Source organism: Lathamus discolor, chromosome 1 (genome assembly GCF_037157495.1).
Source record: "Lathamus discolor isolate bLatDis1 chromosome 1, bLatDis1.hap1, whole genome shotgun sequence".
NCBI classification, from domain to species: Eukaryota; Metazoa; Chordata; class Aves; order Psittaciformes; family Psittacidae; genus Lathamus; species Lathamus discolor.
This window is the reverse complement of record NC_088884.1, coordinates 155,772,132-155,798,133: the sequence shown is the minus strand read 5'-3', so window position 1 is coordinate 155,798,133 and position 26,002 is coordinate 155,772,132. Positions and strand designations below refer to the sequence as shown.

Sequence of the window (26,002 nt, the reverse complement as noted above, 5' to 3'; positions counted from 1 at the left end):
TGGATATTAACTTCTAGTCCTCACTTCTGGTTTCTGTTATTTCAGTTTAAATGGTAACTTGTTACCTACATGCAATCCTTGCAATTTTTCACATAAAATTTTCTCTAGGCAGGGCTGTTTTAAGTTACTTATTTCAGTGAGGTGATAGATGCAGCATTAGATGAGCTTTCTGTTTACAGAAATCTGCCAGAGAGATTGATCTGTACTAGTCTGAGTGCTGTTGAACACTGCTGCCATCTTGCTTGGGGCTATGCTATGGGTAGATAATAAAGAATGTTTGAAAACAGTTGCTTTCAGCAGTATTTTTAATGTGTTTTATGTCTGAAGTCATGAGCTTATGGGCAAGTTCTGATGTGTCTGTCCTGCTATTGGGGTGAATGTATACTGAAAATTATGCTCAAAAGAGATGTGGGCAGTGCTAGATAAAATTATAAGTTAAAATTACTCAGTTTTTTAGGTGCCTTTTCACATCGACAGTGCTCAAGTTGCACTTGGGAAGTTGGACATTTTAGGAAGTATTCACTGTTTTGTTAGAGGTGATCTGAAAGTTCTGTTAAAGACTCTCTGGTGCTTTTTCAAGATAGAGGGAAGGACATTTGTATTTGATCTAATTCAGATTGGCTACTTGTATTGTGTCAGTTGCTTGTGAACACACACCGAAAAAGAGATCCTCTTTGGGGAGCACTGATGCTTACTTAAACAAAATACTGCCAGATTATGATGGAAGAAATGGATTTGTTCAGAACTATTCCTTAAACTTCTAAAAAGGGAAAGAATTTCTGGAACGAGATGGGAGGATCCTTGGGAGAAAAACTGAAGTTTAGGAGGAAACACTTTTCAATCCCCCACTTCCAACTTGAAGGAAGAAAAGGGGCAGGGGTACTTGCAAAGAATGACTTTTTTTCAAAGATACTATTATTTGAGCTAAAGCTCTTAAATGTTCAAATATTAAAGCTTAAGTCTTCAAAACGTTGAGTAGCTTTATTTAATGTGCTTGTTGGCTACTTGCTTTTGGTCCTTAATGTTGTTAATGTAACTCGAGGCTGTTCATACAAGTTTTCGAACTTCTAGTTCAGAAACACTGGTTTTCCTTTTGACGGTTTTACCATTGTTCACTAAGACAGAATTAAATGCTAAAAATACAAATGATCAATGTTCACTTGGAAAACAAAAGGGAAGATTGTCAGTGAATGTGAGTGAAGGACCAGGTACCTTCTTGTTGTGAAACAGACCCAGGAGAGGTGCCTTTGGGTGTGCAGTGTAGGACCTGTATTGCTACTGGTTAATTATTTAAAAGCAACATCTGCTTTCCTAGAGGTGATTCAGTGTCAGCAAATTTGAGATTAGGAGACGCTGCATAGACTGAAATATAATTGCAATCTCATACTTGTGAATCTCTTTTTTTCAGTCCCTTTGTTGGAGTTGGAGCAGAAAAGAAGCTTCTGGTTTAGACATGGCTGTAAAGGGTTGTAGGCACTTATATTGAAGTGAATGTTAAATTTTGCTAAGTAGAAGCTTTTCGTATTGTGGTCTGCATCGCTTGTAGATATACATTCTTCTGTGAATTTTATTCTCTTCATTTATGCTCATTTGCTATGAGTTGACTGAGCTTGATCTTTGCTGGACTATACCAAGTGTTACTATAGGAATGTTATTCTTGATGGACATACGCTGTGCCAAGAGCTTTGCTACTTTTATAAATACAAAACCACTTGGAGTATGGCATATGATAGAATTGCAGTTCAGATACAAAATGGTTGATTTAGTAGAACTCTTTAAATTTCAAGAACTCGCCAGACAAAAAAAAAGTCTCAGGTGTTATGTGTGAGGAAGATCATCTTAAAATTGGCATTTGTAACTTCAAGAGTTGTTCTCATGGCTTATTTTCCCCAGTCTTTTTGTTTGTTTATTTTAGCTTTGTTCTAAGTGCTCCGCTTTTTCCTTCCTTTTCTGTTAACTCCATTCTTCAGTTTTGTTTTTCCAGTATTTTTCACTCAAAGTTATGGAATTGATACAGTATTCCTTGTTCATTCTTCTCCCACATTGTATTCCCCTTTGCTTGTGTGCCTGTATGCTCTCAGCAGCAGTTAGCATATGAAGTGCTGGGACTATGCTCAGTTGGTATAGGGCTGTTTATATAATGACCAGAAGAGTGCATGTTATTCTTGTATAACCATTAGACACTACTCTAGCAAGAATGTTTAGCTGGTCTCTGCTCACTGTTCAGGTCTCATCTCAGACCCATTATCATTGTGTTCTTTTAGAAAGAAAGAACTTTCAGCTACCAAGAAAGATCGAGTAAATCATTGCCTAACAATATGCGAAAACATAGTTGCTCAGTCTTTAAGGTAAGCCAATGTCTTAATTGCATCAATACAAATAGCTGCTTTGGGGTGTTTGTTATTTGGGGGCTTCCTGGTAATGGCTGATTTAAAATGTTCAACTTCTGTTTAAAACTGGAATAGCACAATTTCTTTTTACCAACCCAAAGTAATTTTGTTTAAGCACTGGTATTCTGCCTCAGCCAAACTAAGGTACAGAGGTCAGATACCTTGCCAGATTATGTAGGAAAGAGCAGGTATATGATCTCCCAATTCCTAATGAAGTGCTTCAATCCAATGGAAGTCTTCTCTTGTGTAATTATGTGTAATGTATGTATAGTTGGATTATGATCCCCCCTCAAAAATAGTATTTGTATTCTCTTTTTTATAATGCACACTGTAATTTTTCTAATGTTTTGTTTATTTAGAAATTCTCCAGAATTTCAGAAGCTGCTGGGGATTGCTATGGAACTCTTTCTGCTCTGCAGTGAGGATGCGGAATCTGATGTCCGGATGGTTGCTGATGAATGCCTTAATAAAGTTATTAAAGTAAGAACTTCTATATACTGTACTATCGGGTTTTACCTCTTCTTGATGCAGTGTCCTGTTTGAATTCAGCCTGATGTTCTTATAGTTGCTGCTCTGACTCTTAACAATATCTCGTAATGTAAGAGGTTAAGCAAGCTTTTCTATTAAATTCTATATGCGCTCTTAGGAGAGCTTTTTGTATCCAGATTAAGCTATTTTAACTTGTTGCCTGCCATTCATCACTTTGCTTCAGTTATTCATTAACTTTATTCTCTTCTAGTTAACCAAAACAAGAGTGTGGGCTTGTCTAAAATCATCTTTGTTTATGGGAGGAATACTCTAGTAATGTTCTGTAAACATAAAGATAGTTAACAGAAAAGGTACAAGTATTATTAAAAAGCTGGCTAAAGGTTGTAGTGGCTTTTCATTCCAAACTAGTAGTGTGCTGTAACTCAGGTAGTGTGATTTGCTTAGCCTTGGAGGGAGGAGCTTTTAGGAAACAATTAGGATAAATACAGTGTTCTGGAGATTATTCATTACCCTACTGTGATCCAGAATGAAGGGCTTGTTGGAGAACAGTGGGTGGGCATTCATATGAGGTCAGGCAAGGTCTAAATAATGATTCAGAGTCTCTTAAAATGAACCTTCTGAGTCACTGTTGTGAGCTGCTACTTCCAGGACGGGTTTACCTTCACCTACCTGTTTCCCCCCCCCGCCCCTTTTCCTGTTTTCTGCGATACTTGACCTGCGTGAGGAATCTAGTTGATGCAAAGTTCAAGTGCTTTAGAAAAACGCGAATAATATTCCTTAGCATGAAGGGGTGTGCAGAAGCAAGCAAACAAAATGTCGGGTTTTTGTTGGTTTTTTTTTTTTTTTTTGCTGTAGGGATTTCTCTCTAAGTTTTATTTGTAGCTTTCTGAATGAATTAAGTTTGGGGAGTTGAGCTTGTAGCTGAAAGTTGTATGGAGAAAGCTTACTGGTAATGAAGTATATTCCACAAAGATGGGGAATAAGGAAGTGCAAGTGTTTCTTGCTTTTTTTTGTTGTTGTTGTTGTTTTGCCATGTAGCACTTTGATCTATTAATTCTGATTTAAATGTTTTCCTATTTGCAGAAGTTTAGCACTCTGTGAATTGCATACACCATTATGTAACTTAATTTACTTTAAAAGATGCTCTGAAACTGTTCGAAAGAATGTAGGCTTCCTTCTTTCTTTCCACCAAACTCTTCTGTAGGCCTGATATAAAACTGACCTCTTTAACTCACTGATCTATTTCATATTGTTGTTTTCTGGCATGTTTCAAGATCACTTGAACAACCTTAATTTTTTTCTTTCAAATATTTGAATGGTACTCTGTTTTGTTTTTAAGATTAAAGTGATTTTTAAATGATGGAATCTTCCATAAGTTGTTAAGCTTGCCAGTTGGTCCCAGCTGTGAAGTTGGTAGTAGCTACTATATTCCAACCACATACATGTATCTGACTGTTAACAAAGCTGGTCATAGTTTGTGTTCTGTTTCTATGTTTGATGCTGTGTGGAAGCAACCTTGTCTTTAGGCAGATGCTCTCTCGTGTATAAATGCAGAGACAAAAAGATACACAGTTTTATTTTTGGTCGTGCAAGTAGCAGCAGTGCTGCTTATGATGAGTGGAACAGAGGCGTCAGGCTCCTAAGCTTGCATGTTAGTCAACGTTCAGCTTTTTTAGTACCTCAGGCATTTTAGAGACTAATTCTGTTGCCAAAAAGTTGCTTTATGTCTTCTCTTTAATTATAAGAATATACATGTAAGTATTACTTGTGTAACTGTGTGTCTGTCTGGAGTTTATGCTCATTAAGATAATAAAAATGCAAACACTTGTATAGGCAAGGCTGTAAACTGAAATAGAAAGTAAGTTTAGATAAACACTCTGTAGGTCATCTTTAAGTATCATTTTCCCATCAGAACCTGACAGACAGCATAAATGGCTCAAAGTTTAAAAAGCTTTGGTGATAACTTTATTTAAAAGAAAAAATACTAAATTGGGAATTAATCGGGTTTCTGCAGTTAAGGTGTTACCCAAACTGCCTTGTTTCTGAAGCTGAGGTATAGTGTTGTTGTATACTATGTGATAATTATATTGGTGGGACTATTCACACAGATTGGAGTACAGTTGGTCTCAGTAATTGGGTTTTATTATTTGTAGTAATTTAGAGTTGTCATTCCAGTTGGAAAACATTACAAGCATAGTCTTTTTAGATTCTAGCCTGCTAAAAATATAGGTATACACTAGTAAAAAGAGTTGCTCCAGTTGAGTGTGTTATAAGAACAACTTACCCTTGAAGTCAAATAGTAGCTCAAGCCTTTTTGTGTTGCTCGGTATACTTGCATACAAGTGCAGTGAACTCATAAAGTCACTAAGTTTTGTGAAGTGGTATTTACCTCCTGTCATCTCAGCACTTGTCACAATTACCCCTACTATTAAGTGCAACATAAAACTATAAAACACGTAAGACTTTTCTGGGGATGGTAATATCATTTTATTATAATGACTGGTATAACTGAGGGGAATACAGTTTTAAGATGTGAGAACTATGGTCTGGAGGAGCCACAGGCACTTTACTGACCATGCTGAAACAGTTGTGGCCTCTACATCAGTATGTGCCACATAAGATTCTGTAGTCATTATGAGTAAGCCTGTGTAGATGTGATCTTAATGGTTGGTGGTCAAGAAGGCAGATGAAAAATTAAAAAACTGGGCAAGGAATAAAGAATGAAATACTGAACACAGTAGCACTGTATTAATCCCCGGTGTAGGTACTTGCACGTTGTATGAAGCTCTCCTTTTTTCTTAGGAAGTGTTGATGGAAATGTTCATAAATAGTAGTATGTGTTAGGAAGAATATAGAAGGGAGAGAGTAATCATAGCGTACAAAATACTCCATAGGGAGGGATTACATGTAGCAGAACTATTTTAATATTTCTTGTCTTCTCTGCTGCTTTAAAGATGGAGGGAGAATTATTGAGTTGAAGTGAACAGAAAATTACTACTTCTCAGCACTTACTTTAATTTCATAAACCCTATGTCTTATTCAGACTGCGGGTTCAAACTACAGTGTATGCTCTCTCGCAGTATGCTTGATTAAATCCTGGGATGCAATTCTTCTGGTGTCTAGAACACCCTGTGGTAATACATGGAGGCAGAAAATAGGCTGATTCAAGAAAGAAGGGTTTTTCAAGGGCTGTTAAAGGTAACAGTACAAATAGAGCCTCAGTTTGAGAAGTAGTAGGAGGCTACTTGATGGTGGGGATGTATAGCAGGGAATACCTCTTGCTGTTTTTGAATACTATTTTTGTGTTTTAATATTCTATTCATGAGTATCTATTCCTGGAGACTGCCAGAAAGCGCATTAGGTTGGCTCTGCTTGTAGTCTGATCCCATATGGCCTTTTTTAGGTAGAATGGGTAAAGCAGTTAATATTAACTGCAAATAACTGTTAGAGTTTGTGGAATTTGTCTGTGTTTCTGTTTTATGTTTGTGTGAAAGATAAAGGCGTCTCTCTTAAATATTTAGCACTTTTCTGCTTATACATCAAAAAAAATACAGGGGCAGTTAGATGGTTCTGTGCTTTTTTGTTTTTTTTTTTTCTGGAAGCTATTTTATTGCAAGTGTAATGTTGTTCCTGTAAAGTGCCTTCCCTCTGATAACAGTATGTTCTCAATGCATTTTATTGCAGGCTTTGATGGATTCCAGTCTTCCTAGGTTACAATTAGAACTGTATAAAGAGATTAAAAAGGTGAGTTTCTTTCCTGTTGTTCTCAAGTACGGTATTTAGTAGCTGGTTTAGTATATTGAAATGTGTGAATAAATCATGTACGTCTTTTAAGATCAAGGACAGAGCTTCACTTTAGAAGGATTTGTGACTGTTAAAAGCATTAATTTACCCAGTTCCTTGCTATTGGCCTCATTGTTTAGATTTAACCACTCCTGAAAGCTTATCTGGCAGAAAATGTGTGAGCATTTGGTGTGAGCAGCAGTCTGAGTTAACCTTCATGATTCTGCACTCAAAAGAATAAGGCGTATTCATGATGTTACTCCACTGACTGAGCTGGAAAGAATGACTTCAAGCTAAAAAGTGGTGAAAAGTAGGTAGAGGACAGTGACCTTTTTAATTTGACATAACTTCTTGGAGGACTCATTTGATCAAGACCTGAAGTGACCTGGTACAAGTTTTAACTACTGTGTGAATGTGTGATGTGTCCTTACAGCTCTTGCAAGAAGCATAGGTAAAAACACTGGAGCATGGCTTTTTGCACCAAAAGTCACAATTTAATTTTGTCCATGGGAAGAATTTTAGTAACAACCTTTTTGACGTATATGACTACAAAAGAAATGTGCTGTGTTCAGGACAGTATCACTGAAATCATGTCTCTTGCATCCTTAAATGTATAGCATGGCTTGTATAAAGAGAAAATAGGTGTGTTGTCAGACAGTAATGCTGTTACTTTCTGTATGTATTTCTTTGGGAATGAGAGAACTCTAGAAAATCAAATAAATAACAAAATCAGTGGGATAGCTTTTCTTCTGTTGGATGTGGACTACTTGTAGGCTCTGTATGATTATCTTTACTGTATTGTTTTACCTCAGTGTTATGCAAGATTTCTGAGGTTATAGGAACAGATATCTAACTAATTAAAAAACAACCAAGGTACACAAAACTTGCTCTAAAGTTTCTGCATGCCATTACCAGGTGCAGGAGGAAATATTTGGTTGTTCAAGTGGCATGTGCTTCATCTGTTGCTCTCAGGTTCATGGCAGAGGCAAGAGAAATAGCAGGCATAACAGAAGCACACAGCAGACTGAATCTTGTTTGTGCATCGCTTGGATCACTTCAGGGGCCGTGCCAGAATCTGTTGTTTGGCTGTTAACCTGAAAAATGCACATTTTGTAATTCAGATGCAAGATTTTGCTTGTCATGCTGAGAAGGCCGTGAGCCTTTGATATACCAGCTAAAGGAAATAAGAAAGAAATGACAGTTTCTAACTTTCTCAGCTCTTCAGAAGGACTTGATTTGAGAAGCATTTTGGTTAGGTTCCAACTCCATTAGGTGTGCAGTTTCTCATAGACATCTCTTCCATAGTTTTTTCTATACTTCCAGCAATATGAAAGAGCTGTGCTATATACTTAGTCATTAGGTCTGAAGGTATTGGGTTTAAGTCAGGTACTCAACTGGAGGTGTCAGTACAGACAAGCACATACTAAACTTGAGGATACAAGCCATTACGAAAAGATACAGGTCAATATGTGGGATTCTTTCCTTTGGTGTGCTCAGGAGCTGAGCGTTGTTTATTTGCATATCTCCACTGCTGTCAATTTGGTGCTGCATTTAGATCTCCGCAAGTGTTCAAGTGATTTTTAGACTCTGATATCATCAGTTTTTCTTTGTTGGTTGATGTTTTTCTCTGTGGTATTTTAAGCTGATTTCAGCAGAGTGGAGATTTCAGACATTTCCTTTTCTTTCTTCATGTCCTTATTACTCATTTTGGGTCACTTGGAAAATTCCTAATACCAGCTAGAAAAAAGAAGCCAGTCATAGAGCCGACTTGTCTTCCTTTAGGCTAAAGGAAAAGTATGGCTTCCAGACACCTTACGTTTTTATCTTTTTCAGTAAATTGTATAAAACTGTGTACTACTGTGTATTATAGGTATTCTTTAGGAAATGGTTTTGCTTGATGAAATGTAACAGTTACATACTCTGTCTAGAATGGTGCTTCCAGAAGTCTACGTGCTGCACTGTGGAGATTTGCTGAGCTTGCCCATCTAGTTCGGCCTCAAAAGTGCAGGTAAACACAGTAACAAGATGTTACTGTTCTGAAGTTTTAAATGTATAATTGGGAGGTTGGAAAAATTCCTGTCACATTCTTCTGTCTGATTTTGCTGTATTTCATTAGCTGATTTTCTTTTAGCTGAGTTTTAGTTGTGTTGTACATGATTCTGGGGGAAGAGAGGGAAAAACTTGTGAAGACAATGACTTGTATTTTTTTCAGTGTATTCTTTAGTTCTGCCTTAATATCTGCAAATTGTGTTCAGAAGACTATTGTGTTGGTTTTTTTTCTCCTACATTCTTTGCAGCCAACAGGTACATTTTCTACCATTTAGTAACACCACAGAATTTGCGTATGAGTTATAAATGTTAAAATGTTTAAATGGGTACAGTGGTTCTGATCTCAAACTAGTTTTTCTCCTTTTCCTTGCTTAGGCCATACCTAGTGAACCTTTTGCCCTGTCTAACGCGAATAAGTAAGAGACCCGAGGAGTCTGTACAAGAGACACTGGCTGCAGCAATACCAAAAATCATGGCAGCATTTGGCAACTTTGCGAATGACAATGAAATTAAGGTATCTTTCTTTAACCTACTAGTGCTCCCTGTTTTGTCTCAAAGCACAGTAAGCTATCAGCATTATCAGTCAGATGTTACAGAAAGCAGTGTTACTCCTGCAAGGCTGAATTGAGGCCAAAGTTGCCCTTACTTGATGTACATTAAGTAATGCTTTAAGCAAATGAAGAATACATTTGCTGACTTAATTCACTTCTGTCTTTGTTATGAAAACTCGATGTATCTTTGTTTTCAGGTCTTATTGAAGGCTTTCATAGCTAATCTTAAATCCAGTTCCCCTACTATCCGTCGAACAGCGGCAGGATCAACAGTGAGCATCTGTCAGCATTCACGAAGAACACAGTATTTTTATGCCTGGTTATTGAATGTACTTCTAGGTAAGATTCAGGAAAAAAGATACTGCTTTAGTTGTAAGTAACATGAAGTTTTTTCCACGGAAGGTACTTTTCATATGTGAGAGGTTTTTAGGCGTAGCAAGGATACCAGTTACACTGCCAATGCTTTCTCTATTTTGTGTTAAGTTAGATGAAGATATGACTAAAGCTATTTATATCCATGTGCTGCAATGCTAATTCAGTAGTGCTGAAAAGAAGCAGACAAAGCTAGGGAAGCAAGTAGCCTGCTGGAAAATGAGGAGGTTGAGGGATGCTGGAAGGGCTTGCTCAGGAAGCTGTGAAGACTAGCGTTGTTTAGGAGCTTGGCTGTTAGGGTAGCAGGTCTTGAGGTGGACAGTGTGACTGCTATTCTTTAGGCAATGAAGACGTACCCTGTAGCCTTTTTTAGAGGTACCACCATGTAGATTCTTTGTTGAAAACTTAACTTAGACCAGAAATTGATTTTTATTACTTTTTTAAATTTCTTTTTGTTTTAAATTTGAACTTTTTTAATTTAAAAACATACAACTTTGTGTCAGTTATTGCTTTTATATTTCTTTGGCTGGGAAGCTTGCATTGTCTTTGGGGTGTTTTACATCTCATGCCTGGGTTGGAGTGGAAACTTTTTTTTCCTGTTTTGTTACTGTTGAGGGGTTCTTTACTATGTAGACTGTATTGCAAAAGGAGAGGTAAGGAAGGGCAACAGATGATAAAGCATTATTGTCTTGGCCTTGCTTTTTCTAAGAATGTGAAAAATTCAGATGCTCCTTAGTGACTTCCCTCTGTGTGACTTGAAAATGGTGGAGTTTTGTGCACACATTGTTCTTAGCTGCCTCAAAGGTGATGTTTTATGATGTCCTGGCAATAGTACTGAATTCAGACAGGAGCACGAATAGGAACTCCATTAATGGATTCTGGGGTTTTGTTTTTTAATACAAGGTTGTGTTTTCTTACATAACATATTTGTTCTCAATATTTGAGGGAGGAGGCAAAAGTGTGAATGTCATTCATTAGGATAGTGGTGTGTATGTGAGGGCCTTAATTAAACTGCCAGGTGAAGAGAGGAAGCAGGTGAGGAGGGGAGCAAGACAGCCTTGATCATTTTGAGGCAGTGTCAGGTACTATGAATAAGAATTCTTCTGTGTGTTTTTATTGAGTGAAAGAGGTAGCTAACAGGGAAGGTGAGACAGGGTCCTCTGATCATTCTCCCACATTGCCTAAGTGCTTGTCAGGAATATTAAATAATGCCTATTTTCAAATGTTTCTGAATTTAGAAAGCATTCTTTAATTGCTTCTAGGTATTTGGATGTTTTTTGTTTGTTTTTAAAAAGCTGTTATGGACCACATGAAATAACATTTGTATTGAAACTAACCACTGTCAATAAGTCATTCATCTACTTTCTGCCCCCAGGCTTGTTGGTTCCTGTAGAAGATGATCATCCTACTCTTTTAATCCTGGGTGTTCTACTTACACTAAGGTATCTCATACCTTTATTGCAACAACAAGTAAAGGATACCAGCCTGAAAGGCAGTTTTGGCGTAACAAGAAAAGAAACGGAGATTTCGCCTTCACCAGAACAACTCATACAGGTAAAATATGAATAAGAATCCTAATCTGAAGACTGCTAATTGGAAGGAAAAGAAACAGATCTTTCATGTATGAAACAGCACTAGATTGATGAATTCTGGATTACTTTCTCAAATTCCTGTTCATATTGGTAATTGATAGTTGGTCTAGAGACTGGAATTACTGATAAGTAAAGACCAGAAATTCCAGAGAAAATGCAGCGGTGCTTGTTGGGTGCTCCCAAAGTATCTAAAGAACTTCATAATCGTTATGGTGTTCTTTGATGTAATTCCTCCTTCTATAAAAATAAACAACAGGCTTCTACCAAAAAGGCAGTTAAATGGCTACAATTAATTTACATTTTCTCCTTGGAAGGGTGTGGTCAAGATTAGGTATAGGAAACTTCAGTCATTTTTAATGCACCACTAAAATTTAATGTGGTATGTGAGAAGAAACGTAATATGTTGTGTCTTCATAGAGACTTAACTCCAATATTTCGTTGGCTTTTAGGTTTATGAACTGACTCTGCATTACACCCAGCATCAGGACCATAATGTTGTGACTGGAGCTTTAGAATTATTGCAACAGCTCTTTAGAACACCACCACCCGAACTTCTTCATGCCCTGACTGCTTCAGGGGGCATTGCACAGGTCAGTGTATCCAAAGATGAATGTGCCAGCAGGAGCCGCAGTGGGAGCATAGTGGAACTTATAGGTAAGCTATATTTTCTGGTAATTCAAGTAAAAAAGAGATAAACATACACCACCACCTCTGTTTCTCAGTGTTAGCCAAAAGTATGAAGGATAAAATGAAATGTGTAAAGTTCTGCATGACTCTCCCCCCACCCTTTGCCCCACAGGTACAGTTAGTTTCTTTCCATCCTTCCTTTAAGTGGGTATACGTCCATTGAGTTAAGACAAACTCCAAAGTATTTCATACAGTTCATGTTGATTGGGTTTTTTGGTTAAACAGAACAAGTTAACTGTGGTGACAGATTTAATTTTTTTCCTCACAAAATTACTGTTCTCACCCAGCAGCTGACAACTGTGATTCATAAAAAGCTGATCTAATCAGAATTTATATTAACTGAGAGCTTCTTGCTGAACACCAAACCAGCATGAAATTAAAGCATGACTTAAGTTTACCTGTAACTGCTAAAATCAGCTGTCAGTGTTCTTGTCTGTGAAATGCATGTTACTAAAATTCTCTCTTAACTGCTACTGACCTGTTTCAAAAGACTCAGTCTCTGATTGGATTTCTTAAGGACTCCTGTACTGACTTAACAGATCATTCTAATATTGCTGCTATTAGAAGGTTATTCATTAGCTGAAAGCAATCATAGGAGTGGAATTTAAAGCATATTTTTTAAAAAGCAAACTTTGCACAAGTGGCATAGAAAAAGAAGTCATTTGATGGTGAATGACCTCAAAAATTTGGACTTCAAAAGCAGCAAGTTTGCTGTTTCTTCCTGGCTTTGGGGTTTGGTTTTGTTTTTGTTTTTTCCTTCCCATTTGTGGCTATTAGAATTCCTTCATGATTTCAGCAGCTCTGTCTTTGCCCTGATGTGTTACTTTCTGTGATTTGCAGCTGGAGGGGGGTCTTCATGCAGCCCTGTTCTTGCAAGAAAGCCTAAAGGTGATTATTTTCAAAACCAAATCTTTAATTGCATTCCTTTCTGATCTTTTTTTTTTTTTCCCTTGGGGGGTCGGGTTTGTTTTCTTCCTCGTCCCCACTTCATTGTCTTGCTTTGGTCATCATTCACAATTGCCTTTGTGTGATCAACTGAGCCTAAAGCAGTGTAAATTTTCCTCATGTGATTTCTGATACTGCAATCAAGATGTTCTAAAATTATTCAAAGCAGTATGATTTTTTTTTCTTTGCTGTAGTTCACTGGCAAAATTATGGTGATGAATATTGATGCAATTTTCACTTTTAAAGAGCACATCTAAAAATAACCTCTAAACAGGGCATTCTTCCTTTTGATGGTAATACTTAACATTTAATGTAACTCACAAAATAGTTAACTTTCCTGGTTTGGTTAGGCCTGGTTGTTTTTTTTAATTCTTTAGTGCATGTGTGTGTTTGCATGCTTTGGTATGATGCTTCTTTTTCTTCTGCTGTTCACTCTAATTCTATACTCTGTGTCTTACTGTGGATATTTTCATTTCTTTCAATAGGTAATTAATTTTGCAGGATTTTAAGTAATTGTTCTGAAGGATTCTTTTCCCATTTTGTGTACAAAAGTATTGAATATCTAGGTATACGTTTACATTTTTCTTAAAACCAGTCATACCAGTACTAGAATTACTCTAGATACAGCTGTATAACAGTTTCAGTGCCTGTTTTAAGTGAGCAAAATTTTGCTGCTGCAGTGGAACTATGTATGAGTATTGTGCACTTACTGCAAGCATAGTAAAGAGATATGTATAATGCTGAAAAGAAAAACTTGGAGTTAAAATAAGACTAAGTAAGAATACACAAACTTTAAGGCCTGTTAACAGCAACTAGCTTACAGTCTTTCCAAATACCTCCTGCTATCTTTGCGAAGAATCTCCTAATGCTTAAAGAACATACCAAAAATGGGAAATAGTGGTTAAAGCTCAATGAAATAGTTCTTATGAATGCAGTGATAATTTCTAGGTTAGAAACAATAATGTGAAGGAAAGGGTGTTTTGAAAGTAGATATTGCTGCAGCATCCAAAGGTGAGACAAAATGCAACAGATCACAGTATGACACATAAAGCTTTGAAATGAAAAATTGTAAGTCATCATTTTGGTATTCTGAATCGTTAGTAGTCTTCAGTGTGACTTTGAAGTGCTAATAATAATGCAAATTCGATTAAAGTACGTGTTGAAGCATTAACCTTTTCTTCATTCAGTGGGAAAACGAATGAGTTATCAGGTTCTTTCCTCTCTCAAGATCATTGTATGAAGATTTTGTGGTCTAAAATAATGGCATAAACGAGTTTGAAGAAATGTGTTCACAATCTTCTGCTTTGTATAGGTTGAATTTCAAGTTATGAATTATTCATCTCCTGCTGCTCTGTGTTGTAGAAAGGAGGAGAAAATCAAGCTTATTCCCAGTCCCTATTTGATGCTGTGTTGCAGACTACTACGTATAAAGTAGCAGGCTTCTGCTGTTGGCTGTGGGTGAAGCTTCTTTAGCTGTAATACACCTTTGTGTGTATGGGTGTAAAGTGAGGCTTATCTACAGAAATCTGTGACCCTAACATAACTCAGATATTCAATGTCTTTTCAGACTTACTGCTTCAGACCAACTTTAGGTTTGAGCAACTGGTCTATGCTGGTTTATGTTTCAGCTGCAGAAAATTACTTGAAAAAAAGTCTGAAAAGTCATTTTGAAATGAAAACCTGTATTCTGCATCTTAACTGTTGGGCTTTGTTGTTTTGGGTTTTTTTTGTTTTTTCCAAGTACTGGGGAATATCATGCAACTTGCTTATATACTCATGAACAGGCAAAGCCTAATGTGCCTAACAAGTGGTTTTTAGAGGCTTTCCTCTTCCACTTACTTTTAAAGGTGTTCAGCTGTGGAAAGCAGAAGAATATCCTGGTTTGTTTCAGTGAGATGGATGTAAATATGAGGGAATAGTGAAAACTGCTTTTAGTTGGGAACTCTAAGCAGTATTTTACTCATTCTTTCGTAGGAGTTTGTAGCTCTCAATTGCTGTTATTTTATGTAGAGCATACATGATAATGGCGTGGTTACTTTTATGCCTTACAGGTTTGAATAGTGTAAACGGTACTTTTTGGAGCAAGACAATTGCACAATGTTACTGCTACGTATGAAAGCACTTGTGATAGAGAAATGAATAGAAAAATATGTTAATACTTTTTATCCCCTGGTAGCTTAAATTAGATGCGAAAGAATTCACCTAGAGTTATCAAAACATTAACATTTTGCATAGTGAATCTTAGACTACCAGTGAAGCTCATTGTAAATTGCAAAACAGGCATAACTCAAAGTGGTTATTACGAATCTTAATGTCTCAGCATGTGACATGTGAGAGCCAGAAGGATGGGCTCAGTAGCTCTGCACTCTGTATCCTGTCCCATTTACAGACCTTTCAGTGCAGTTGTGTCCTTGGTTGCTCCCAGGAAGTGTGCATCTGCAGCTATCTTTCTCTTTCCACTGCCTCTATTTAAAATATGGGTACTAGTCTTTAAGAGAATTCTGTGATGATTGTCTTAGGTTATAAGTGGTTCTCATTTTTTCTGTGGCAAAATACTTTCTGAAGATTTTTGCCTTGTTTCGTCCTTGGCTGTTTTCCATGGTTCATCACCCTGTCCCAGTTATGCTGTCCTGTGTTTCTGGTCTGTGCTGCTCTTCCCCCTAGGCATTTTCCATTCTGTTATTGGAGTTCCAAGCCCCAGACTGCAAGTAGCCTTTGATAATACTCATAGCCTGAAGGAGGAAGAGGTTATGTATTCTATTACTTGTAGTGCTTTAATGCCCTTTTGAATTGAGGGCAGACATCCAGTTGCCAGGTATCCAGCCCTTAGTAATGGGACATACTTGATGAAGTTAATAGGATCTTAAACATAGTCAACAAAAATAAACTAGAATGACTAAGGTCATAGGTCCTGAATGGTTACACTGTTAAATAAAATTACTTAACTGTATTTCCTTGTCACTACTGTCTGTTTTTCTCCTAATCAGATGGTGAGGGACTGGATATTCACTTTTTTCATTCCTTTCTCTTTTCCGTCAGTTGCCTGTCATAGATTTGAAAAATTATTTGAATAATTTTAGATAACAATCACATCCAACTGTCTTCAACTGTTCAGCATTTCAAGGTGACTATATTTTTGGAATACTTAAGGTTTTTCTTGCATTACTTCTCAGGTAAAATACTTCTTGGTGAAGAAGAAGGTTTGGAGGATGATCCTGAAACCCGGTCAGATGTCAGCGCTGCATCATTTGCAGGTAGCTGGCTTTCCAGCAGTGCAGTCAGCCCGTGTTATATTACAAATCCATTATTTTATTGCTCTGTCTAAAATATAAAAGTGATATGTTAACGGCCACTGGGAAGTGGACAGACACTCAAAAGAGAGGCTAGTAAAACTGAAACCATAAATACTCCTGGGTCTAAAACATATACTTACCTAATGAAGTTGACTGCCTGCCTGGGTTTTTTTAATCGATAGGCTGTCCTATTGAGCTACTGGTATAGCTGGAATGGCATTTTACAGATGTTTATTTCCCTGCCTGTAGTTTAACTGTTTAGTTATAAGCTTTCCTTAGCCTAGTTTAATGTATGGCTTAGTATGTGGTATCCATATCAACTGAAACACAAGTTTAAACACTTTATTGACTCATAAATGCCTATGTTTTGCAGCTTCTATGAAGGGTGAGATAAACAGTGAACTAGCTTCTTCATCAGGTGTATCAACAGCTGGGTCAGCAGGGAGTTCAACTGATCCTACTGGACATGATATCATCACTGAGCAGCCACGTTCCCAACATACATTGCAGTCAGACTCTGTAGACCTCTCAAGCTGTGATTTGACAAGTACAGCTACTGAAGGAGAAGATGATGTTCTTAGTCGAAGCTCCAGCCAGATCAGTGCTGTCCAGTCAGATCCCACTATGGACCTGAATGATGGTACACAAGCTTCCTCACCAGTTAGTGATAGCTCTCAGACTACTACAGAAGGTCCAGACTCTGCTGTAACCCCTTCGGACAGTTCTGAAATTGTAAGTGTGCAACAGGCAGAGGGGGGATCCCCTTCTACTGAGGGGCTCGACATGTCTCAGAGCTCTTCCATGGAGGGCCCAGACTTGGATTCATCTACTTACTCGTCTTCTACTTTTCCATCCTCAGCTAGTAACAATGGAAAGGTCAGCAGCTCACACCTCTATTGGAGAGCTTGACCTCCTTTTAACACTTTCACTTAAAAACTACAAAGCTGTAATCAGTGTGTTCACTGGGTAGGTCATATGAAGGCATTAACCAATGGTCACTCACTGGAGGAATGTCAATATCAAAGGCTTGGCGTAAATATATCCTCTTAGTAGCCTATCCTTTGTTTTGTAGAGGTATATTAATAATTATTTTGGTGCAGGAGGACTAATGGAAGTGTTAAAGGGTGAACAGTCTATTTGGAATGATAGAGGAATATTTTTGGAACCTAATGCTTCACATTGTCTCCTGCCTATGCTTTTTCAGTTGGCAACACAACTCTTGTTTTTTTTTTTTTTTTTTATCCTTTTATTCCATTGTAATGATTTCTCCTATACTGAGCATTACTGCATGATTTACTCATGTAGTGGTTACATATCTAATAAAACACCTGAAATGTGCATCCAGTATAGGTATTTTAATAAATTTCCCTCAAGCAAGTGTGAAGTTATAATAAAACCAGCAAAACTGAAATTCCTGGGAGCAAGAGCAGGAAATGTAAAAAAGGGGAATGCTTAAAATTTCTTCAGTTCTGTTTTTCAAAGATTCTAAAAATTTTGGCTGAAGTTTGCTGATAGTAATTTTGGAAGAGTAATAATCTCTTACCACTACAAAAAATGGTAAATTTGCAATTATGATAGGAACATAGAATCATGGAATAGTTAGGGCTGGAAAGAACCTTAAGATCATCTAGTTCCAACCCCCCTGCCATGGGCAGGGACACCTCACACTAGACCATGTCACCTGAGACTGTGTCCAGTCTGGTCTTGAGCGCTGCCAGGGATGGAGCATTTACCACTTCTTTGGGCAACCTGTTCCACTGCCTCACCACCCTCACAGTAAAGAACTTCTTCCTAATACTCCTGCGGCTGTGAGGATTTAGGAACAAAAGGAGTGATGAAGATTGCTCAGTCTCCGAATTAAACGTAGGCAGTGCAGAGGCTAAAGTGAGAAGACATTTATTGATAGGTTGTGTTTATTGACAAAAATTCTTGTCAGATTGTTGCAGATGTCAGTTTACATACTTTTTGCAAGCAGTAATTACAATTAACATTAGTTTTTGTAATTGACTAAGTGGTTGTCCCAGTTACACACACACAGCTTTTTAAGGAACAATTTCCAGGTGCTTGTAAAGGCAAGGAGTAACTGAAAAAGTATCTTGTCTTCCAGTAAATTGAAAATTTAAAGTTTTTTACTTGGTCTGTTATTATTGAATTGCCTTTTATGCTTATTTTTCCATCGACATACTGCCTATATATTGCATTGGTATCAAGGGTCAAACTGCTGGAAGTGTCCATTTTAGTAGTCTGGTTCAAAGTGAATGGTTTAAAATGCATTTGAATTTACTAGTCCTTTTTTTGTCCTACACAGTGTGTTCTCAGTTTGACTTTACATATCCAGGACAAGTGAGGTTATGGGAGAATTTGACTGCAAGGGATAAGTTCATTTTGTGACAGTAAAAGTGTTGGTTGTGATTCGTAACTGCTGAGATAGAGGGACAGTTGTGTTTGGAATAAGGGAGCAAGGAGAGCTACAGGGGAAGCAAGTGTTGTGACTTTCTTCCTGTTAATATCCAAGCTTATGGCACAAGTGGGAGGCTCTCAGATGTAACTATGGCCTCAAATGACCCCAGTGCCGGAGGAGGACAGGAACTGCTTTATAGCCTGCATGCAGCTGTACACTAATATTTATCAGGCTCATATTTGCTTTCAGATTATTTCTAGATGACTAACACTGCATGTTTGAGATTTGGTGTTGTGTGTTAAGCTATTTTAAGTTTTGTCCTCATATTGTGTAGGTTTTGGAGGGTGCTGAAGGACAGTATTCTGGAATGCAAATTGGGCAGCTGCAGGATGAGGAAGATGAAGCTGCAAATATTCTCCAAGATGATTCAGCAGAGTCTTTCAGAAATTCTTCTATTGGTATGTAGGTAAATTGGGGTTGGGGTCAGGCAGAAACAGAGCTGGTGACATGTTTAAGGCAGGTGTTACAGGTGCATCTGCTGTCTGATTTCCAGGGGAATGAAGACTCATGTAATGGATGTGAAAAACATAACTAGATTGAAATGTGAAACAAGGAATATATTTCAGCACTTCTAAGGAATCACTTGTTTTGATCACTGCTAATTTATTTTTCATGTTTGTGTAATTAGGTTAAAGTGCTTTTAATTTGCATCTGAAATGGTATTTCATGGATTACCTCTTTCTAAAGCTCTTCAACAGCCCCACCTGTTGAAAACCACAAGCCATAGTAGGCAGCCTTCTGACAGCAGCGTAGATAGATTTCCATCAAAAGAAGATGCAGCAGATCCTGGTGATCACGAAAATAAGGTGAGAAATAGTCACAGTGGTCTGCTTTAAAGTCTAAAACAACTAAGTTGAGAAAGAAGATATGACAGTTATGCTTATGTAAATTAGTGGTAAATGTGTATAGCCCATGTGCCTGGGGCACTCCTTTATAGGTCAGAATACTAAGGTTGAATAGTAAATCTGACTTACAACCTGAATTTCATGTGACGTAGGGTTGAATACACAAGTAATATCTTGAATGCAATCACAAAGCCAAAGCAGAACACAAACTGCCCAGAACAAAAACCCCTTTTTGTGTGTGCATTAGTAGGGTACACTGATACTTTATCATCTGAAATATCTTTGTGCTGGTTGCTAGCTGTGTAGGGAACTTCATGATCTTGTCAGAAGTTATGAAGTCTCATTCTCTGAGCCTCGCTTTCTGTGGAGAGGCTCATACAATTCCAACCACAGGTTACTGATTTCCTCTTGCGGTTTTCTGACTTGAGCTTTGGACCTTGTTCTGAGCTGGAGCACAAGGAGTTTCGTTTGTGGCAGGGAGTAGCCTGGGCTACTGGGGAAATCTAAACGTGAAACCACAGAAGGTTGTCAGCCTTCTTTGAAACCAACTTGGGTATTAATTGCTTCTCATACAAAGTTTCCAAAGATCATTTTCTGTCACCAGAAAGTGGTTTATGGGACTTCAGATGCAAACAGCACATCTAGGTAATTCAGCAAATTAATAGAATTATTGTTGTTTCTGTGATTAAGTTAAACCAATTCTGATACTGCATCCAAACTTCCCAAAAACATTACGTTTTAAGGCCTTTTTTACATTTGTGTTAGACACATTTTGCATTACTGCACATCCCCAAATGTATAAAGGTTGTATTTCTAAATCTTGTGCTTAATATTTTGTTTAAACTGAAGATTAATTTTTATCTGTATAAATATTGTGATTTGCCTTTGCTAGCCCTCCAGGGTAAAGGGAGACATAGGTCACTATACCGATGGGGATTCTGCTCCTTTAGTGCACTGCGTTAGACTTCTGTCTGCCTCTTTTCTACTTACTGGGGAGAAAGGAGGTAAGTTTTCTGTTCCACTCATTGGTTCCTTGTGCTTCTTAATGTGCAAAGTCAGAAATGGGATCAGTTTACTCTGGTTTTTAATCTCACTTTATTAGAGATTTGAGGGGTAGGGTTTTCTGTGCCAGTCCTGATTTAAATGATTACACCAGAGTATAGGAAAACCTAAAACCACTTAAATTGTGCCATTTTACAATGAATCTTGAACCATTTGGCATCTAGAAAAGTATTACGGTAACTTAACCTGCAAGTCAAATACTTAATTACAATTTGTAAATTCTAATGGGACTTAACCTGTGGGGCCATGGTGGGTTATAGACTGTATGAAGCTGTGAAGACAATCTAATACCAATATTTCTTTTAATCAACATTGACTGCCTGGTTTATCCACTATGAAAGTATCAATACTTGAGCAAGGAAACTATTGTGAGTTGCAGTTCATTTTGTAGAAACTTCTAAAACAAGTTCAGAAGAATATAGTTAATTCAAGTACTTGTAATATTTTTACAGTTGATTTTGTTTACAATGCCCAATGTATTTTAATGAAAAGACTTTTTTTCTTTTTTTAGCTTTATCACTCTGTGTTTGAATTCTGTGTTGATTTTTCTGAATTCAGAGGAAATGCTGTTCTATCAGTTTGTGTTTTTGAAAATGTAACTTCATTTTAAAAGATTCTGCTGGAGTAAAGCAGAGAATTGATTTAAGGTTTTCAAAGGCCTGTGTGAAATCTCAAGTTGAACTTTTTTCTCCACTTTTAACATCTTGCAGCATTTGAACAAACAAGTTAGTGTGGCTGTTTTTCATGTGAGATGGTCAAAGAGGCTTTTTGAGGGTACATGATTGTTGGAGGAGGCAACTGGGGCTTGAAAGAAGAAGCATTTACCTTTCTAGCATAGTAATGAAATGTCAGTGGGGATTTTCCAGGAAGCCTTTATGGCATACATTAGTTTGGTGTGTTGTCTTTTTTCAAACAAACAAAAAGGCCATATATAACTGCTGCTTCTGATCAACTGGAACTACTTGCTCTGCCTTCACATTTTTTTATCCAGGCTAAGCTATTTTATCATACAGAGTTATTAATTAACCTAAAAACAATTCATGAAGCTTTTAAATACTCCCTGGGTTTGTTTTCTTCTCCCCAGCTTTAGTTCCTGATAGAGATGTGAGAGTCAGTGTAAAAGCCCTGGCAGTAAGTTGTGTTGGAGCAGCTGTTGCACTTCACCCTGAGTCTTTCTTCAGCAAACTGTATAAAACACCTCTTGAAGCAATGGGAGAAGAGTATGGTATGTTGCAGTTCACCTATTCCAATTTAATAGTGTTTGAGTTTTTAAATACATGAGGCAGCACTAAATATTGCACCAGTATTGGTATGAACATGCTGTCTGAACACTGGTTTTGCTTTTAATAAAAATGAAGTCTCGTTGAATGAGCTTATATAGCTTCTGAAAAGATGAAGCTATTTTAGTACAACCGCTCTACAGAAGCAGGGTTTTTTTTTTCTTATAAATGGTTTTTTTTCTAATTTATTTCAGGCCAACTTATAAATAGTTTCTAAGCCATTAGGTTAATTTTCATGAATGCTGCAATGTGATCATCAGGGACCTGGAGTATTCAACTGGTTTGATACCGATAGTGCCAAAGGTGGAGTGTTAACCAAAACTCTTTTTAGATTTCCCCAGAGCAGTCTGTGTACAATTGAAATAAACTGCTGATGTTTTTATATGTAATCACTGCGCTGGATGGTGTGAATGGTCTGTAGGTTACATCCAATGGTAGAACCAAAGCAGGCGTATTGTAAATATGCTGATACTGATTGTACAGGAATCAGTACCTCCACTGAAACATTTTTAGGGATCAGTTAAGTCTAAGACTAGTATTTTTAAAATAAAGTAGTTGTAACTTATTTTCTTAGAGGAGCAGTATGTATCAGATATTCTGAACTACATTGACCACGGAGATCCCCAGATCAGAGGAGCCACTGCCATTTTGTGTGGAACAATTGTCAACTCTATTCTAATTAAATCCCGCTTTGATGTGGAAAAATGGCTAATAAATGTCAGAAGCTCAACAGGTAACAATTTGTTTTAAGGGTGGGTTTTGCTTTGTTTTGGGGTTTTTTATGTAACCAAAATTTTCTTTTGTTTCATTGCTCTAAATTCTTTCTGTTAGGAAATCTCTTTTCCTTGGTAGACTGCATACCTCTGTTACAGAAAACACTGAAAGACGAGTCCTCTGTTACATGCAAACTGGCTTGTACAGCTGTGAAGGTAAGCAGAACTAGCAATTTATTTGTACCACCACAAATCACAGGGGTGTTATTTGTTGACTAGGATCCTGCTATGCTCAGGTGTATGACCATGGAGCAAAAAATTACTTCTTCCCCAAGAACTTCATTGTAGAAAACATGAATTCAGGCACAGAAATGGAGGAGCAAACAGCTGGAAAATTATATTGGTTAGATCATGTAGCAGTATAATAATGACATTTCTAGTCATAAATGTACTGGTTTGAGCTGTACTGTTACATTAATCAACAACAGGATAAGTCCCCAGGCTGAAGAAGGAAGTGTGAACATGTAACACCTGGTTGTAGCCTGTATTTGGAAAGCAAAATTTTGGTGTGAGAAATGGCAATAAAATAGTGATTATTTCCTGAAATAATAGTTTTTAAAAGTGAGGAAAGTCTGAGGAAAGCAAGTTTTTCAAACTGGATAAAAAAATCTATCGGACCATTGTTACAACAGAGATGAGAGCTGAGCTGGTGAGTGGAACTTAAGAGTGTGTGAATTTTATTTTTGTAACAAAATCTGTGGAAGGTGTTGTGCGAAAAAGCAGAGGAATGAAGGAGTGAGCTTTTCCCTGAGGAATTTTCCAAAGAAGTAGAGCAAGAAGGATGAATTGCAGGCCAAGGGAAATTAGCTCACTGAGGAGAAGCACAGGGTGGCTGACTGTGTTGTAGCTTATAGGTCAGTGAGGCAAAGCATAGCTTTTAGTAAAATACAGATACTGTATGGAAAGTGTGATTTCATGTGCTAAGAGGAGGGATCTGTGATGCCACTGAGGGAAGGAAATCCAGTTAGTTAATTTGTGCTATCTTTTTAAACATTCTGTTCAGTGATGTTATTGCTTAAATATAGTGGGTTTATTTATGGTTACACTGGTGATTATAGCTTTTTGTAAGGCTTAGAATCGTTCAGTTATGGCAACTTATATTAGTCAATTTTGACTTGTTCTTTCCCTCAGCATACAATGTAGCCTGATTTTATACCTTTCAGCAGAAATGTTCCAAAGCATTTTGGGTTCTTAATCCCTGAAAAATAAAGTACATTTTTATGTAGCTAAAGATGACATAGTATAGAGTTCTGCAGCTTTTTCCAAGTATCACACATTGTGCATATAGTTGAACACTCATTAAAATCATAGAATCATAGAATAGTTAGGGTTGGAAAGGACCTCAAGATCATCTAGTTCCAGCCCCCCTGCCATGGGCAGGGACACCTCACACTAAACCATCCCACCCAAGGCTTCATCCAGCCTGGCCGTGAACACTGCCAGGGATGGAGCACTCACAACCTCCCTGGGCAACCCATTCCAGTGCCTCACCACCCTAACAGGAAAGAATTTCCTCCTTATATCCAATCTAAAAATGTGGAGGTCTGACTGTTTCAAGAGCTTTGGAAATCAGAACTAGGTGTCTAAAAATAATCTATGGAGATTTGGAGAGAGTGTTTTTGAACAGATAAGAATTAATGGTACTTGTGATGGTTGAGCCCTTTATTAGACCTTACTCTTTGAAGGATTTTCCTCTGATCTCTAAGGCTTGTGTTCCTCTCTGGAGTTTAAATTCAGCATTGGGTTTGAGCAGTTCACATGGAGTTGCTGTCCTAGCCTGACAACGTACTTGGCTCTGGAACTGTCTCCTAGCAATTAAGCAATAACTTTTTCTAGTATTCTTAATAAAACAGACTTTTCTGACTCACATACTTTGATTCAGAGAACCTCTCCTGTAATGTAATTTAAAGGTGTTTTATCTTTTCAGCATTGCATCATGAGCCTATGCAGTAGCAGTTACAGTGAACTAGGTTTACAGTTAATTATTGACCTTCTTACACTGAAGAATAGCTCCTACTGGCTAGTAAGGACAGAACTTCTGGAAACACTTGCAGAGGTAGATTTTCGGTAAGTGTTCATAGTTTTCCGTGGGTGTTTTAGCTTCAGTGCAAGGATGCTGTGTATGGGAAACTGGAAACATAATGGAGCAGTTTCTTCTGAAACATCAACAAGTTTCACAAAAGTAAGTGAGACCAGTCATTTGCCTCAGGGATATATGAATTCCTTTGTCAATTTACCATTGACTTCACTACCAAGCCCAATCCTTGTAACAGTATTGGAGTTTCTGATTCAGTAGTCTATTTGTCAAGTCTTCTGTAAATTTTTGATTGGAGAGAAACCATATAATCTCAAAACTCATTTAGATTTCATGTTTAGTTGTGCACATTTTTCATAGGAAAAAATCCCAAGTTACTCTCCATTAATGTCAGCTCTCTTCTGTTGCTTGATTTCTGTTACACTGAAAGGACTATGACTTTACTTACTTTTCTTATATTCCCTCATTGTCTACAGGTTCTTCCAAGCTGAAAGACAAAATATGTTTATGTGAAAATTCTTCAAGCTATCCTTAGTCATACAAAATTGAACTCTTTTCTGAATAGTGATGTTAGGAATGTGTTACTGTCTTTTCAAAACTGTCTGATTTTTCCCTGTGGGGATGAGGAAGAGGAGGGAGGAAAAGCCCAAACCAATTACAATCACAATGTGTAAATTACCTTTTTTAACTAAAGAAAAGTAATTCTTCTGTTGCACTAGCCAGATAGTACTTTAGCAAATAGCTTACCTTTTCAGAAGGTAACAAAAAGTTTGTTTACTTCTTACAGTTTCCCTGCAGTGGTGTGTTTAAGAAAAATAAACAAAAAAGCTCTTCAGAGCACTAAAGGGAGAAATAACATTTAATGTTAACTAATGTACCCTAAATTCTGGTTGACTCTAGGTTAGTCAGCTTTTTGGAAGGAAAAACTGAGAGCTTGCACAGAGGTGTTCATCATTATACTGGTGTAAGTAAATTATTCAGTAAGTGTATTGTGTTTCTGGATGAAGGTGCCAGTGCAATTTCAGCTCTTCATGTTTTCAATTCTAAACATCAGTTTCTAAATACTGATAGTTGTTGCAAGTATGTTTTGTTTGCAAGTTATGTTTGCAAGTATGAGTCTCAAAGCTCATGCTCTGAAACTTGTTACAATTGGAAAGATTCTTTACTACTGAGATTCAACTATCTTGGTGTTCTCTGGTGTGTGTGTGGTTTTGCTGTGTTATTTTTCTAGACTTCAGAAAGGTTTTGGCATTTATGTATTTAAATGATGTATTTGGCAATGTTAAGGTAAAGATGATCTTACCAACTTGGATGACAGATGAAATCTCACTAGTTAACTGTCTTTTAACAATCTGGTCAATTGATGAAAATGTTCAAGGAATTTTACTGTGCTAA

At 37.3% G+C, this 26,002-nt stretch overlaps 1 protein-coding gene across 2 annotated transcripts in view; it reads left to right on the top strand.

Moving 5' to 3' along the window:
• The window catches only part of HTT (huntingtin), an 82,702-nt gene that overhangs the window by 4,368 nt on the left and 52,332 nt on the right, over positions 1-26,002 (top strand). For both annotated transcript variants that reach the window (XM_065660247.1, XM_065660237.1), the window contains exons 2-20: positions 2,265-2,348; positions 2,750-2,870; positions 6,564-6,623; positions 8,591-8,670; positions 9,087-9,225; positions 9,460-9,601; positions 11,010-11,188; positions 11,676-11,880; positions 12,754-12,801; positions 16,032-16,112; positions 16,525-16,883; positions 18,887-19,010; positions 19,300-19,418; positions 20,350-20,461; positions 21,604-21,744; positions 22,374-22,532; positions 22,631-22,728; positions 24,500-24,639; positions 25,508-25,571. In XM_065660247.1, coding sequence (XP_065516319.1) covers positions 2,265-2,348; positions 2,750-2,870; positions 6,564-6,623; positions 8,591-8,670; positions 9,087-9,225; positions 9,460-9,601; positions 11,010-11,188; positions 11,676-11,880; positions 12,754-12,801; positions 16,032-16,112; positions 16,525-16,883; positions 18,887-19,010; positions 19,300-19,418; positions 20,350-20,461; positions 21,604-21,744; positions 22,374-22,532; positions 22,631-22,728; positions 24,500-24,639; positions 25,508-25,571 — 2,455 coding nt within the window. The remainder of the gene's footprint in view (positions 1-2,264; positions 2,349-2,749; positions 2,871-6,563; positions 6,624-8,590; positions 8,671-9,086; positions 9,226-9,459; positions 9,602-11,009; positions 11,189-11,675; positions 11,881-12,753; positions 12,802-16,031; positions 16,113-16,524; positions 16,884-18,886; positions 19,011-19,299; positions 19,419-20,349; positions 20,462-21,603; positions 21,745-22,373; positions 22,533-22,630; positions 22,729-24,499; positions 24,640-25,507; positions 25,572-26,002) is intronic.